The sequence below is a fragment of the Oenanthe melanoleuca genome, chromosome 1A, assembly GCF_029582105.1.
Source record: "Oenanthe melanoleuca isolate GR-GAL-2019-014 chromosome 1A, OMel1.0, whole genome shotgun sequence".
Classification (NCBI taxonomy): Eukaryota; Metazoa; Chordata; class Aves; order Passeriformes; family Muscicapidae; genus Oenanthe; species Oenanthe melanoleuca.
In genome coordinates, this window is record NC_079334.1 from 58,549,034 (window position 1) to 58,566,576 (window position 17,543).

General features: G+C 38.4%; 1 protein-coding gene across 4 annotated transcripts in view; it reads right to left on the reverse strand.

The window, feature by feature from the left end:
* MAGI2 (membrane associated guanylate kinase, WW and PDZ domain containing 2) overlaps window positions 1–17,543 on the reverse strand; it is a 677,636-nt gene that overhangs the window by 80,130 nt on the left and 579,963 nt on the right. For all 4 annotated transcript variants that reach the window (XM_056513256.1, XM_056513283.1, XM_056513274.1 and 1 more), the window contains exons 11-12: window positions 7,620–7,651; window positions 3,553–3,742 (exon numbers count right to left, since the gene is read on the reverse strand). In XM_056513256.1, coding sequence (XP_056369231.1) covers window positions 3,553–3,742; window positions 7,620–7,651 — 222 coding nt within the window. The remainder of the gene's footprint in view (window positions 1–3,552; window positions 3,743–7,619; window positions 7,652–17,543) is intronic.

Below are 17,543 nucleotides of genomic sequence, written 5' to 3' on the forward strand. Positions count from 1 at the left end.
ATTTCCCAGCAGAAGTGATAGTGCTTTGTAATTCATATGTAATCATTACAAACTGAAATCTTCCCATCACACAAGGTCTTGCAGGTTCTTCATGTTCTTTAGGTGGAAAAACATTCCTGAAGAATGAAACTCCTACCTTTTCATTCAGACTTCCAGCTTGAAACCCTGTTCTTGCTATCATTAGATAGGGATGAGATAAAGGCAGCACATTGGTCCAGTTCTTGCCCTACTTTTAGTCATGTTGCTTGTGCTCCCCACAGAACTACCCTGCTCTTCACAACCTGCTTCACTCCTTCTCTGACTGGGAAGCAGGAGGCTTTTATGAGGTCCTGGTGAGTGCTGACTTTGGGGAAACCCTATGATAAAAGGCTCTGTAGAAATCCAGAGCTACAGAGGTACAAAAATGAGCTGTTTAGTAACAGAGTCTCACAGTGAGAGAAACAAAATTTTTGCACTATCTCTTTCATTTTTACTTTTCTGGGTCACGAGTGTTCACTTCTTTGCCCTACTTTTAGAAGATGAAGTTGAAAAGAAGGTTTTGCCAGAAGATAAGGCAATCTTGCTTTGAGATAAGAAGTATTTAAAAAAAACAACTAGCTGAACTTTTCCTGTGCACTTTTAGGGTATGTTCTTCCCAAAGATAACCAACCTGACACTGCCATATGGTAGGAAAGAGTGTTGTCTTGAAACTCTCCCTCCTATATACTCAAATTAGATGACAATTACTTGACTCAGTAATGGATTTCCTTGCTGCTGTTTCTGTCTTCAGGAAACAGGCCAACTATGTGGTGCTAAGGCTTGACAATGTGTGCTTATGGCATTCATGAAACAAAAATGTCAGGGAGAATAGAGATCTTTGAGGCAGCTATTTATAAATAAGGAATATGAATGAATGCAGACAAAATCTGTTTTGGAACTGTGGAATCAAATATTAGAGAAAATGTTGAGGGGATGGTGGTGAAAGAAGATTAAAAATTTAAGTTTCCCAGATCAGCTGGAAGATGGGATACTGCTAGAAATCTAGGATAAAATTACTGTAGTCTTATTTTTCATTCCTCACTTTCTTGTTTTTGGCCTAGCTGTATCACAATTTTTAATTCTTCATTTTTCTAGGCAGCTGGCTGAAAACATCTCACATAGTCTCCAGTTGCCTTTTGCACAGAACTAAAATGCAATTATATTATTTAAACACAGGCTTTAGCATAACTCCAACCCATGTGGTAGATGCTCATCCTGTGGTAAAGCATATACTCCTTAACACAATAGATCATATAAGTAAAAGACAAGAGTTCATGTTGGTCAAAGACACGCTCAGAAAACTTGAAGAAAGCACCCATGAATATTGAATGGTGTAACATATCTTGTAATGCAGTATATAATCTTCTGGGGAGTAAGTGTATCTTTGTAGTTGATGTCAGATCTACATTCCCACAGTTTTGTGAAAGGCACACATGGATCAAGTCTATATTGCCATATAAATATGTATGTCATATATCTGTACGGAATTTACAATATTTTCTTACTTGTCTCACAGAGGTATTTGTTTCAATGCAGGAAGTTTGCACTCTTGGCCTGATGACTTTAACTACAGAAGATGGTTCTGACTGTTGAGTGGAAAGATTTTTGTTAAACTACATCACTTCTAAAAGCTGTTGATAGGAGAAATGATTATTTGCAAAGGGTTTTCTGTTTGTTAGAGCTCTATACAAAGCCAAGAGTTTTTTCAGTAGAGTTGCTGAACTAAATAAAATCCTTTCTAACTATGGAAGGGATTCTTTTCCTTTTAATTTATCATAGAACAAATTCTATCACTTTGGGGAATAACATTTCAGTTCAAGCAAATGTTTTTATCTATATATTAATCTAGCCCTTAATGCACATGAGAAAGTGAAAGCGAGAGGGGAGATGCCTGAAAACTATTTCCAATCTTTACTCAAAACTAGCACTACTTCTTTCAAAGCAATTTGGCCTACTACTACACAAAATGGATCCTGACCTGTATTTCAATGAGTTTTTAAATTTCAAAAATTACGATCTTTTTTTGCACATTGTCTTGGGACTACCAGGCAACATGTTTGTAAATATACTGGAAAGTTTAGCTTCTATGCCTAATGGTTTATAATTGAAGATTAAATACATTTTTTTTACAGGGGTCTAAGTAAGTTCTCAAATACGTATTTAGGGTGAGTAAGATACCATGTATTCCTTAAAAAAAGCCAGCAATTTATTTAAGTACATAGGGCTAAATTTAGGATCTTAATTTCAGGCACTTGGTAAATAAATAGGAAACCTCAACATCTGTCTTCCAAAAAAAAAAAAAAAAATCTGGATTATGGAGACTAGTTTTAGGGTGACAATCTATACTGAAAAGTGTTCCAGTACCAGGATCAGTGTGACAGAAGATGGTGGCACTGGCCACAGTAGGAAAGAACTGAGGAATATGAAATGCAGCTTTGAGACTGGATCAGGGTTTGTTTGGAGTTGACGTAAATTGAACTCTGGTGTTCCTCCAGCATTTCCATTCTTGAGAGGACCAAAGCCAAAGATGAGATGCTGATGCTGTAACTAATGTAAAGGCCAAGGCAGCTAAGAATGGTCTGAACCCAGTGCTGGGGACAACAATGTATTTCCTTCAGATTATCCCTTTGCATGCTGAAGAAATGTGAATATTCCAGGTCTCTGGGCCAACTAATATTAATGGGTTGGTCAGAATCAGCACCAATATTTTATATGTAATTTATAGCATATTTTGATCTATAGGCTCAAGAATTTCAAAAAATGAATTGAAAGGTGGCATGTGCAACTAATGGCAGTGATGAAGAAGCTTTCAGTAAAAAAGTAAACTTTTTAAAATAATTTATCTTAATAAGTGGAAAAGCTGCAGAAAATTTAGAACAATATTTTTTAGCTACAATGTTCTTTACAAAAGGAGTAAATAAGTCTAAGCTCTTTTATTTTTGTTGTCAAAATTATGGGATGCATTCCCAAAAACATGAGAAATTAAATCAAGATGAGCATCTTGATAGCTCAGTACCTTTTCCTTAGGTCTTCAAATAGTACTTTATGGTATGGGTTACTTTCTAACTAGCAAGGACAATGTGAAAACCTAAAGACATTTTTATAAAAAAAAAATACATTTGAAATTTCTTAAACAAATGTCACTTTGAAGTGAAAGTAGGTGAAACTCTTCTTTTCATTGATAAATTCTCATCTTCCTATTAGCTGACAATGAAGAAAAGAAACACAGTAAAATGTGGTGGTACATATACTGTGCTTCACCTAGGATTTAACAGTCAAAATGGGGAGATCAAAAATATAGAGAAAAAAGCAGCGATAAAAAGTCAAATATGAGAATCTAGGCAGGATCTAAGAAAATATGTAAGTGTACAATTTTCCAAACATTTACAATGGCCTCTATTTACTGGAAAGGAATGTAATTTCTTTCTATAAACTACAAAAGATAATTACAGAAAATTATGCTAACAGTGACACATGCATAGGCAAAAGTTTAAATACTAAATGGTCAGCAGGGTCAAGAGAGCTTTCACTTACGCCTACTTTCATAAATAGCTCTTGATTTCTCATACAGCTCATATGGGTCCGGTTTTCGTGGATCAAAGGCCTCTGTTGAATCAGGAAATGAACTCCTGTGAAGAGTGGGTGGATAGGGAATATTCTGTGGCATAGCTGGAGCAGACACACTTGTTTGAGGGCTGCCTTGATTCTCCCATCGTTCCATCATCTGGAATAAAGACACGCAGAGAATAAAAGAGAAGTTTTGTAAAAACTGTGGCTTGCACAATGAAACCAAAGACAGTGATTTCTGTTGAAGATGTATTTCGTAAAATTAGTAAATCTATTTGCTGCCTTTTTAAATGAAAAGTGTGTTGTGCTGTTTATAAAATGACTTGTCTAAAAATTTACTTCTTAATTTGTTGCTCATGGCAAAATGTGACCTTTCTCAGGTTAGATTAGGCCCAGCATTACCTCTGAAGCATGTGGAGTGCCTCTCACAGAGTGTGCTGAGCTACTGGAAATTATTTGCTAAAGGTGGAATCTGTGGGTGTGTAAAGACACAATTATCAGATTCATCAAAGTACATAATATACATGAAGGTAGTGCTTAACAAAGAAGGGACAGACTGTGCAGTAAGTGAATGACCTTAACTCTGTATCTTCTGAGAATACATGAAAATAACTAGCTGCCCAGGGAGAAGTAGGTAACTGTAACTGGGAGCCGAATTTGAAGCTCCAACGAAGATTTAAAAAACCAAAATCAAAACCAAAAGAAAATCAAAACAATTCAAAACTGAAGAGCAAATTATTACAGCACATATTCAAGCATCTAGTGTTCAAATAAACCAAATAAAGTGGTGTTATGCAACCAAGTTTCCAAGCACAGGATAAGGCTTTCAACTCTTCCAGGCCATTTATAGGAAAGAAGCCTACAGCAGCCTATTGTCTATATGAAAGACACCTCAGTTCACACTTTTTTCAAGCCTGTCTTTAGCAGTCTTACACATACATCAAGCTTAAAGATATGATAGGCTGTGCAAAAGAAGACTTGAGGATCTGCCTGCTTTTTTGGTTTTTTTTAAAGAAGCTGGCTACTAATCAAATTGCATTAGCAGATTTCTTTGAAGACACTAAATTAAACAAAACACAAATGTTTATCCCAGGAAATGAGTACTTGGCTATTCCTATAACCCCTCCTGAGGACAAGGGTGGTAAAGCCTCCAGAACAGTGTGTTCTCACACTTAACCAAACAATGGTAATTACACAAAAAATGCCTCTTGGAAACAAACTGATCTGTAATTAAATTTCACTGACTTCTATTGCTGTATCAGAGAAGCTCTATCAAAGATGATTGCAGGTTTACAGTGAGCTTGCTCTACAAATTCTGTGACTATCGTTTGCCTTTAGTTCCTTGATTTCAGAAGGTGTTTGGGTCACCAGGCAGGCTTTACTCTTTGTTCTGATGATTAATTGCACTAGGCTTTTTTCACACCAAGAATGTGTGGACTACAGATGTTTTAGTGTCCTCCTGGTGAATATGCTGAATAACTACCCTGCTGCATCTCCCAGGTGATCTGACCTTCTTAGGTTCATACTTAAGAACAAATGGATTATAGATATTGGCCATTTTTAGTTGTTGAGGACCTCATTCTTTTACAAAGTATTATTATAATTCAAGCTGTGTTTCTGTCAGAATTTCAGCAGTGAGTAGGGCTGGTTCATTCAAAACTATAAGTATGTGCTTTCTGTGCAATACAGTGGCATATGGAAATATATGAGCTGCCATTGAAAGAGCACATACTGGAATGTACCTTGGGTACCTTCAGGTACTCCTTACACCAAGATAAATTTATCCTCTGCAAATAAATGCCCTTTGGGTAAATTAACCTATGAGGTAAGTCATATGAATAGTACAATACTACTTCTGACAGCCCTAAAGAAATTAGGGCTACCTCCAGTAGCTATAAACACATATACAGTATATAATTGCATTATGGAAGTGCAAATTCAAAGGTCTCTAGAAACACACCTGATACGACCCCTATGTCTAAATAGGAGAGAAGAACTAAGCTTAGTTCAAGCTTCTTATGATAGAGGAAATTACCAGAAAAATATATTTAGGCTTTACCTTCGCTTAGGAATCTAAAAGAAGAACACAAGCCAGTGAAACCAAACTATCTAATCATTATGAAGATGAAAGACATGCAGGGCCATGTCTGCCTAGAGGTGAAAGATGCCTAATTTTTTGGAAAGTATTGGGGAAATAGATCACTTACCTCTTTCAAAAGGCAAAACTGGACAAAATTAAAATACTTGAAAGATTTTAAAAAAAAAGGAAAATATAATTATCTTTGATGAGCAAACTTTACCCTGGAGAAAGGACAGGAAACTGGAGATCAATTGGCAAAACCCTACTGGGTCCCATATGTCTAATTCTTGCTTGCTGGTTAGCCCTAAATCTTCAAGTGTGAAGTTCAACCAGCTAAATAAGCAGATAAACAGAAGGGGAATTATATCTCCCAAACCCATACCTTCTAATTAAACAGTCACCTAGTGTTCAGTGATGGAAGTTATCATAAAGCTACTTCAGAAAAGAAGGCATTCTTGAAAGTGAGGAAGCACAGTAGTGAGTACAGGGCATCAAATCCAAATTGGGGCAATGGTGTGGAGACATTGCTGATTATTGGGAAGTGCTATTTGAGCATGAACTACCATACTGCTTATATAATGAAATGTTGCAGAAAATGATCAACAATAAATATACTGATATTTATATATTTGATGTGTACATGAAAAGGTTGAGTAGGGACAGGAGGAGGTCTTCAAATGTGGATTTTCAACAAGTGAGATCCAAGCTATCTATATCCTCACTTTTTATCTGAGATTAAAGGTGGAACACTCCAGCCATTCAGGAGTCTTAAACTGGTGAGAGCAAGCCAGCCTTTAATAATCTGATTTGTTTTCACAAATGTCCTGCTACATAGATGAACAAAGTAATTTATGCAATACTTATTTCAATATATTATATGCAGGCTCCATCCTTTTACAGCAGAACCACCATAAGCTGAAGCAGTCAGACACAGTTGTATCAGCTGATTAATTGCTATTTGTACTTGGCAGGGTACAAAAATCCTTTTGGCAAAATTTACCCATGCCATACTCCAATATAAGAGTATGTAAAGTTGTTCAGATTTAATGTACTTCCCCTGCCTGCTCTCCAATAAGAAGGCTCTAAGTCCTTTACAAGGTACTGCTGTTGTTATTCCTATTGCTCTTAGGAATCTTCAGGATCTATTTTCCTCTACACACTCCTGATGTGAGTTAAGAATTGCTCCAAGGTCTGCAAAATCTCAATAAAAAAGCCAAATTAAAAAAAAAAAAAAAAAACAAACACAAAAAACCCCCAAACAAGCAACACCCTACAACAATAAAACAAACCAGGCAACCAAAAATAGTAGCCTACAAATTCTTTTTATACTGTGAATGCTGTCACAAATCTAAAAGAAATATATTGTGTTTTGTCAACAGAATAAATACAGACATTGCTTACAGTCTTACAGCAGGAAGTCTTTACACTTTGGGTTTTACTATCAAAATCATAGAAACACAGAGAAGTTGATTAAAAGGCACCTCAGTTACCTAGCTCAAGCTCTTATTTGAAGTGTGACTATTTGCAGCTCTGATGTCCTAATGCAAGAAAGAATAAAAATCTTTTTCAGGGTGTTAAACTCAAGCTACTTGTAACCCAGAAAAAGTGCATGTTGTCCATTGCAAAGAATTTGCCAAGTAGAAGATTGGCCTCATTTCTGCTGCCTTCTCTTCCAGACCTTTTATTTTCAAGCCACCACATTTCCAGTTCTTGGCACCCATTTTTACAACAAGGTTTTCCTTTTTCCAAACCACTTCTGGCAGACTCCAAGTCAACAGACCTTCAGAGCTTATCAGTGGGGCCACCCCTGGTGCTGTGCCACTTGGAGCTGGGCTCTGCTGAGAGGTGTCTCATGAGCTGGGGACACGATGAGGAGATGAAAATCTACCAAAATTTGCTTTGCATGATAGTCATCTTATCAACTCAATGTGTACAATTTTGAAATGGAACTTACAGGCTTTGGAGTTTTCCATGGAGAAAAGAAACCTGAAATAAACAAAAAATAATGTTAGCAGCTTTTTCTGAAGCATAAAGAATGGAGGCTAAGTGGTGTCTATGCTCCCATTCTCATTCAGGTCTGCAGATAATATTGATAGATATGAAAATTCTCTACACAAAAGGGGTGAAAACACAAAACACAAGGGATAATTTCTAAGAAAAAACAGATAGAAATATATATATATATACATACATATACATATAAATATACATATACATATATATATATGCAAGTGGAGCTATTGAGATCATTGCCATACTTTACAAACAGCATGGGATTAGGTTGAAATTAAAAGAACTAATCAAAAGGACTTCCAAATGTCTTGGTGGACATTGGATAAGACACCAAATGACCTGGTATTGATGTGTCAAATGCAGTCGCACCTTTAGGAAGAAGCATTCAGAACATCCCATCAACAAAACCTAATAATACAAGAGATTTTTTTAGAAGAAAAGCCTGAAGAAAAATAACTGTTTCATCAGTCTAGATAAGGTGACCAAGTCTAGAGAGGATTGCTTATTTTGATACCGTCTTGGTTTTTGGTCTCAGCAAGAAGTCATGACTACCTCTTTTACACAAGTGGTTATCTCATTTTCCTTAGTTATTGACTGATTGATAACTTGCCTCAGTGACTTTCCTAGATTTCAACTCTCATAGCTTACAAATGTTTAAAACTCCAGATATGTCTTTTTCATAAAAGGAAATAATTTGAAACACTCTTTGTAAACACTGTTCCTATTTTATGCAGTACAATGTTAAAAACCTTTGCAAAGTATTAAATAAAAAGAAGCCTTACAAAGGGTATTGGGCCAGGTTTCTTAAAATACCAGCTTTCAATACAGCTTTCATTGATAAACACATTCTCTGTTTAATAGCAGGTAAAGAAAGTCTGTGGACCTTCCTAGGTAAGATTAAAAGCCAATAACAAAGAGCTCTTTTCTTTTGCCAGAAACAGAAATGGGGCTTTAACTGAGATATTTAATAGTAGAGCTGCTCTTTCAGTCAAAAAATGAATTCAGCTGAAAGAGTAGTACTGACTTCATTATTTCTTTTTCTAAAGTGAGTCTAAAAAGAAAATTTAAATTATGAGAGCATTGGGATAGTATCTTGCTATAGACAAATCACAACAGGAATTATACTTGCACATATATTTAAAGTTTGTAGAATTCTGTGATAATGAGGTAATCTTTTCTGCCCTGATACCTAATTAATTTCAACTGAAATATCTTGCAGTGCAAAAGCACTTGAGCCATTTGTAGAGAAACACTGGCAATTCAGTAATGCTGATCTGTAAGCTGATAGTGCTCTTTTTTTTACAAAAAGGGTATTGGAAAAAGTAATCCTGGAAAGGTTATGTTTATTGACTCTACAGTGCCTGGATAAAAAGTGCTTTATTAACAAGTGGACAGATTTCTTTCCATCTGCAAACTCAAGCTGAGATAACAGGCATCATTGACAGATCTGGCTTGTACACCACTTCCAGTATTAAAGAATCTGTAGCAGAAACTTATTAAATAACTTATTGGATGGCAGATGGCTATCTTTTTATTGCTCACTATGTTTCTGTACTGCTAATAAGAGTGAAAGCTAAAAAGTATTTTCTGCTCTAATAGATAATAGAAATTTGCTCAAATCAACTTATTACCCTGATTTATTGATCAGAAAATATTGGTAGAGGTAACACTCCTTACCCATTGCTACTGGTGCACCTCTCATAACTTACTGTCATCAAAAATTACTACTGATTAAACTGAAAGATTTTTTCCCCCTATTTATTTACTGTCTCCACCTAAAAATAAGTTATGTTGGTAATATAATAAAAAACTTGCTATCAATTAAAAATATAATAAGTATTTAAAAATCAAATAAACAGTGACATATATCAAGTCAAGATTTTTTAAACAAAGCCCCTCAATTAAAAAAAATAAATTATTCACCCAAAAAAAGAGAATATTATATTTAGTTTGGAGGTTATGGGCACAGACTGCAACACACAAATGACAACATCTACACTCAAAAAAAATAAAAGGCAATATTTATTCACACAGCATGAAATTATGTTAAGAAAAATAACGGATATAGGATGCCAGAGAAGTAAAAAATCCAAAGGAAAATTAAAAACAAAAGAAAAATTGGAGATCCATATGTGTACAGAACAATGCTATAGAAGCAACAGTCTCTAAAGGTAACAAACCTTGGGACTAATAGTGAAATCTATTCTTCTGATTTAATTTCATCTGTTACACCTTGACCTCATGGAAGATGAGAATCTCTCACCTCTCTCAAAGACTACGTGCTAGGCTAAAGGAGTGAAGCCTAATTCCATTAAGCAAACTTTACATTACATCTTTTACATATTTCTTGATAATTTTAATGTTGTCTCACATAAGACCTACACTCACAGCTGAATTAAACATCCTTTTCCCCACCTATATAAAACTGACTTGTATAGAATATATGGCATTATCAGTTATTCAATATGAGACTGATCGTGGATAATTGTTGTGCACCAAACATCCAGAATTATCACGGGTATTCAAACACATGCAACAAATCCTGGAAATCCAAGAATTCAAGAGAATATTGCATATGTAGCACACTGCAAGCATAAAAGAAATTTCACATGAAAAGACATAAAAGCAAAATGCACTTTCTTGGGCATGCTGCCCCCCTCCTTCTAATTTTCACTTTTAAATAGTACTCTGCATGAGTACAGGAACAAATTCTCTACATGTAGTAAGCTGAGGCTTCAAATCTCACCTGAAGGATATACCTTAATAATGTATATTCAGTGTCACTCAACAGATGGTTGACTGCAGCCACATGTGCAGCAGGCAATGAGCAGAAGTGGACTTTCATTTAGTTGGACCTCATTTCACACCACATTTTCCCTGGACTTTCTGGTGCTCCTTACATGCTGTGTGGGCATTCCCCAGGGACAGGGAGATCCCACCTGAATGACAGCCACCAGCAGACTGGCATCAGCTCATATACAGATACTGATTTATCAACAGGGCTGAAATTTGTTCTCCAAGAAATGCAGCTTTTGAGTACTAATACAATAATAATACTGCTCAACCTTCTAATCAACTCACATCTAACTAGAAACATACATTGGATAAGCTCTTACAACCTCATTCCACCTCCAGATTTCTGCTTCTCCCTCCCCAAACTCCAGCCCCCTGCTGTCCAACTTGCAATGTCTTCATAAAAACTTGAGCAGCTGAGTATTATATACATTTACATATAAACACACCTCACCTCCATATCCACATATACATTTTAAAATTTGAACTAATAAAAGTCAGCTTAGATTCACCTAAAAATACTTGCATGCAGCCTGTTCTTACCATGAGTGGCTTTAGGCTCACCCATGTGCCTGACAGCCACCCCTTCTCACAGCAACCTCACCACACCAGCTGCAGCCCATCTTTTGAAGATTTCTGTACCTTTTTTATTAGCATCCCTTGTAAAGGCAGCCAGTCTGCACCAGTTTCAGAAAGGAGAGTGGAGCTCCTGGCTTTTGTTAAAGAGCAACCACCAATACTCAGCCAGGTGCTAGCAGGAGAATACATGTAAGCATGCAACAGGAAAAGCATATAACCTCATATGCTTCTGCAAAATTAGTTTTGTGAATATAATGATTTCATATTCAAAGTTGGCTATTTAAACTGTAATAAGGTACAGCAGCTGGTGGCCAAAACATATGAACATTTATATTTATTTAACTTCAAAAAAATAGGCTGAAAATATAACCACATTTTCTAAAAATCAGAATTACATTTTCTCATAAAGCAGTGTTACAAAAATTCTTTTCGAAATTGCTCTTTAAGTTGTATTTACCACCTTCCAAACTGAGCTTCCCTGGAAATCAGAGCTGTGATGGTTTCTATGTTGTGACTTAACTAAAAAAAAACACTGTGAGCTGAAAACAGATTTTGGATTTAAATATATTAGGAAGAAAAACTTTTTTTCCTTTTTTTTTTTTTTTTTTTTTTTTTTTTTTTTTTTTTTTCAGATCAAGGCAAATTCCAGCTTCAGTTTACTGTACTTCTCCTTTTTGATGAAGATGTCCTGCAACAAAAGACAAATCACATCATACTCATTGTATCTACTCCTTCTTATATCCAAGGTTAAGTATGCTTTTGTAGTAAAATATTCTTACAGATATTATATGCCTTCCACTTCAGCAAGGATTTATTGTTGAAAAGTTTAGTTTTCTAAAAGCAGCTTATCTGGCAGGACTTAGAGCATTTGCAAGACAGAGTTCTGATTTGTTTCCTTTTCAGTTGTTTTTTTTTCCAGTAAAAATCATGAATTTGGCAAATTCCATAATGTCAGTAATACAAAACCAGCCCTTGGTTATTAGTCTGCTCCTTGGTGATGATTTTTGTTTCATTTCCATTTTCATTATTCTCACTTTTTTGCATTGTTTCCTGGAAAAGTTCTTCACACCTTGTAGAATCATAAGTAACACAGCTATTCTAAGTCTTTTCTAAGACTTTTAAGGATGTTCACCTCTGTGGCAGATGTGCATGGATAATTAAACTGGGAGCAGTTGGATTTCTGCAGTGATGGTGTGTGCTGCAGGGAGGAACTCAACAGCATCAAACACAAAGCCTTTAATCTAAAGCAATGTTCAGGGTAAATCAACATCCCTCCACATCACTTGTCTCACTTTCACTTTTAATGGGTGAAAGCCCACCAGCTTTCACCAGGCTGCTTGGGAGTTTTTTTGTTCTTTAATATCCTTGTTGCATATGGCTTCCTGAGTAAAGCTGTCTTAAGCACTGAACAGACCTTTCTCCTTCCTAGATGCTTGGAAGTCACTGAACAGATGGCTGATGAGCATTCCCAGAGCATTAACTGACTCCATGGGCATCTTATCAACATCCACCTGACAACACTTCAAGCAAAAGTTTTTCTTTCTAGAAAAGTTACTTTATAAATTTACTTTAACAGTAGATTTTTCCCCTGTGCTTTTTTTCTTTCTCTTACTGGAATCCCTGAGATGTCTATCAGTTGTCTATGTGGGCCTAATTTCCAAAGGTATCAAATACTCATTAACTTCAAATGGGTGTGTCAGGGGAGAACACTGAGAGCTCAGACTCAGGGGTTCACCTTTAGCAGGGTTCAGGGAACTGTTCCTTACCATTCACAGTACACCTGGTTTCTCTCTGTATGTTTACCTGTTGTTGAGCTATGTTAGCTATGGTCAGATTGTGTTCATAGAACTAATGCTACCATTGAGCTGATTCATTGAGATCCTACAGCTAAAATTCTGAAAATACTTGCGGGAGAGGTAATTTTTTGTGTGTATATAGAACAAAAACATAACATTAATTCCATTACTCTTCACATATTTTCCCCTTTTAAGGAAAAGAAACACGATCAATGAGAAGTAGTACATTCAATTAATTTATATACTGTAGCAAACAAAATCTAAAAGGAGGCAATGAATGAAAATAAATGGAAATAATACTTATGAAAAAAGCAGGTAATAAAAAGTTTCAGTTGATCATGTAATATTTAAAGCATCAGATGATGTATAGGGAATGGCAATTAGTAGTTCCATTTCTAATGAAATCAATCATAGTTACATAATATTTTTTCAAAGGCCCATATTTTTCAAACAGCTCTAAATATTGAGCTCTTACTCTAGCAACAACAAAAAGTTGATTTACCTTGAAATAAAGAGTAGGTGTAAGAAGGCTGGGAGCTCTAGCTCTTCAAGCATAGTTAGCTAGTCCTGCTGTCAGCTGTCCTTCAGTGATGGTGCCATGCTGTGGAGGATCCATTGGGTCTTTAGCTGGGATGGCACCTGATGCAATGGGTCGAAAATCAACACATCCCACATCAGAGTGGGATGAATGACCCACTACCTCTGATCAGGCCACAACATTCCATCTGTTTAGGGCCAGTGCCTTTTCCCTTGCAGCAGGCTGCACACAAGCAGCACGGCAAGCAAGAATACAGCACTGTGTTGCACTAAGATGAAGGCTGGTTACAGTCATCAGTTGTTGTATCAAATGCAGGTTCACATTAATAACAGTGAGAAACACATCTGTCTTCTTTATGACTATAAACATATGCTCAGATGCTGCTGAACTCAGTTTTTCCTGAAAAAAGACTCACAACTATACAAAGCAGTTGCTTGTGCTGGCATTTTGCTTCATGCTCCACTACTTGATTGCTCTCAGTCTCAACCCAAGTGAAACTGCAACAGGAGTACTGCTCCAGTTTAAATCATCACTGGTTTTCACTCTATGGCCTACTACACCTATGAAAAGTGATCCCAAAGAATGAATACATTCCTGCCTACAGACAATCTATGAAGGTACAGGCAAAAAGCAGGGACTGTTCCAAGGAAGGTCAGTTAGATCCTTACCCCATGGGGGTACCACCCTGCCTGGCTTATCTCTACTGCAGATGACTTGGGGGCATCGTGAGTCCAAGTCTTTATTTCAGCTTTTCAGAGTTTCAGCCTTCTTGACACACAGCATAAGGTGTGAGACAAAAGCTTATTAGAAATTATGTAGAGGTAGAGGAGCACCTTAGGAAAATGTACCTGATCTCATTGTCCTGAGGTTGCTGAGGTGAGTGGTCTGTGCTGTGGATGCTCTGGTGAGGTGCACGGGGCAGGGGTCTGAACTCGGGAAGCTCAGAGGAGAGCCAGCAGCAGCCTACAGTGGCTGACAGGACCAGGAGCCTGTAAGGATCTCTAGGGCCAGGAGCACCACCAGCAGGGTGGGCACACAGGGCATGGGGTGGCATCAGGGGCATGGTGTGTCAGTCTGGTGGCAGCTGGCACAGAAGGGCACACAGGAAAGGTGCTGAAACCTGCCAGCTACAGGAAGAAAGACATGGCCTCTCTAACTCTGCACCCACCATGAGGGACACAGCTGCCCAGGTGGAGCTCCAGAGGGAACACACTTGTCCAGGGGTCTGACCCCAGGCCCTGAAAGCCACACAGGCTGCCAGCCTGGGGCCAGGATTTGTCCTTGTGCCAGGACTGCTGGCACAGTGAGGAGCTCCTGTGCTCAATGACACCTCTGGGATGAAGTGAGTAATCAGGGGGAGTGCAAGAGGATCAGACTGCTGGAATCAGAATATTGTGAGTTGGAACAGACCCACAGGGACCATCGAGTCCAGCTCTTAAGTGAATGGCCTATCCAGAGACTGAGCCCATGACCTTGGTGTTATTAGCACTGTGCTCTAACCTTCATTGCCTGCCTGCCCTGAGGCTCCCCAGACAGACAAGACACGTGATAGAATTTGTTATCCTCTTCCCCAGGCTGAACACTGAGACTTAAGGGATTGGTGGCAGTGGTGACAAGTGCCTGCCAGTGCATGTCTCCTCTGGGACTGCCTCAACTCCCCAGGTGTCCCCAGGGCATGGCAGGCATGAGGCTCTGCTAGTGGAACCAAACACAACAAGGGTGGTGCTTCTCCCAGCATGGGCATGATGCTGTCCTCAAGTTGGCCTGGTCCCTGTGCCAAAGCTGCCTTCCAAAACAGAGATGGGTCATTGTCACAGGAAACTCCTTCTGAAGGGAACAGAAGACCCAATATGCAAGCCAGACCCACTTCTCATGGAAGCCTGCTGCTCCCTGCAGCCTTGGTTAAAGGTATGAAGAGAAAGCTTCCTACCCTGACACAGCCCTACTATTCATTTCTCAGGCAGGCAGTGATGAAGTTGCAAGAGGTTAGAGGGAAATTAGGAGAGACTTCAGGGCCTTGGGATGAGTGGGTAAGGGATCAGAAGCACAGGTCATGTTGTCCTCTATTTTTGCAGTTGTGGATGATTATGGCATAAGAAACAGGAAGAACCAGCAGATCAATCCTTGGCTCTGAGCCTGGTGCCACCAGCACAAGTGTGGGTTTTGTTTTTTTGATTGTGGGTTAGTTTAGAGAACACCAGGACTTCAGGGAACAGATAGGGTAGAGTTGTCTCATAGTAGGGAATCTATGCACAGGCGTCAGCAGGACTCATTGAAACAGACTTAAACCAGATTTGAGAGGGGTAAGGGATAAAACCAGGCTTGCTAGAGGTAACCCTGGGGCTGCATGTCACTGTTTGAGGGACAGTGTGCTAGCAGTGTCCTCTGGCCTGCTGTCTCATTGAGGTAAGGGGATGGAGATCCATGCAGCAGCAGAGACATGAGGGCTGTTGATGTGCTAGAAACCATGAAAGCACCTGGCAATGGTCACACATGAATTAGGGCCTCTTCCCCCCAGAAAGGTGGCAGGATCAACAGCCCAGCTGGGGCATGTCTCCACTACTGCACACAGCACAGGCAACAAACAGGAAGAGCTGGAAGCACAGTTCTTGGTACTGCTGGAAAGCTGTGATACAGCTGCCATCAGAAGAGTGGTGGATGGCTCACATGACTGGACTGCTGCAGTGGATGAGTATAAACTCTGCAGAAGAGACAGGCAGTGAAGGAGAAATGGTGGAACAGCTCTGTATGTTAGGGGCTGTCTTGACTGTAGCTTAGTGATGTGATGACAGGGTTGAACGTTTAAGAATCAGGGGAAAGGCCAACATGAAATATTCTGTAAGCAGCTGGGAGAAGTCTTACAGTCACTAGCATCAGGCTTGTATCAGCAAGAGTGTGGCAGCAGGGCCAGGGCAGTGACCTTCCCCTGTACTCAGCAATGGTGAGGCCACACCTTGAATCAATTTTGGACCTCTCAGGACAAGAATGATATTGAGGTGCTGGAATGAGAGAAGGACCTGTGAAGGACCTGGAGCCCAAGTCTGATAAGAAACAGCTGAGGAGCTGGGAGTGTTTAACCTGGAGAAAGGGAGGCTCAGGGGGGACCATTTTGCTCTTCAGGTAGGAGGTTGTGGTGAAGTGATCTCTTTTCCTAAGTAACAAGAGACATAACAAGAGAAAATGTTGCACAGGGGATGTTTAGATTGTATATTTTGAAAAATTTCTTCACATAAAGGATTGCCAAGCAGTGGAACATGCTACCCAGGGAGTTGGTTGCATCACTATCCCTGGAGGTATTTAAAAGATATGTAAATGTGGCACTTCAGGACATGGTTTAGTGATGGACTTAGTAGTGCTGGGTTAATGGTTTGCCTTGATGATCTTAAGGTATTTTCCAACTGAAACCTTTTTATGATTCTGTGATTCTAAGTTTCTATGTTTATAGAGCTGATACAAAAGCTTAAATAACTGTGAGATCAGGTACTATCAATATTCAGCTTTTTAAACACAGGAGCACTTTTTGTGCAGTTCCTGAAGTTTCACTGACCTAGTTTGCTTAAGCAACAAATTTTCTGCAATATTCAAATCTTCACAAATAATTAGAAAAAGGATAACTATTCAAAGTCATGAATACTAGAAGTATTTGCTGTTCAAGCTGGAACCCTCACCGGTCACCTGAGTCTATCAGAATGTAATCTAAAATACACCAGAGAATCTCAAGCTACCATTAAATTTCACTTTCATGAATAGCAAAGAGTCTTTGTTAGCAAGAATACAGCCATCAGAAAAGGTCAGAAGCTGGCATAGTAATGAGTTAATTTGCATTCTAATGGACATACAGGTACTTATTTTCCTTGGCTGCTACAGCTCTGTGAATTGCTTGAGTTGGAGATTTAAAATAATTTATGAAACCAGGAAAAAAACCTGACAAGTACCATGTCCTTCTAATTAATCTGGATGTGAGGCAGAGAATTTTTGTATCATATCTAAAATAGTGCAGAGGCAAATGTAACAGTTAGTGACAGTTTCTGATGCGTAAATGTACTAGAGGTTGAAAAAAAGAATAAAAATCTCAATTTGCGGAAATGAAAAAGACATTTTTGGAACAAACCTTGTATGTGGTCAGCAAGAATGAATTATTTTCCAAGGGCAAAGTTAG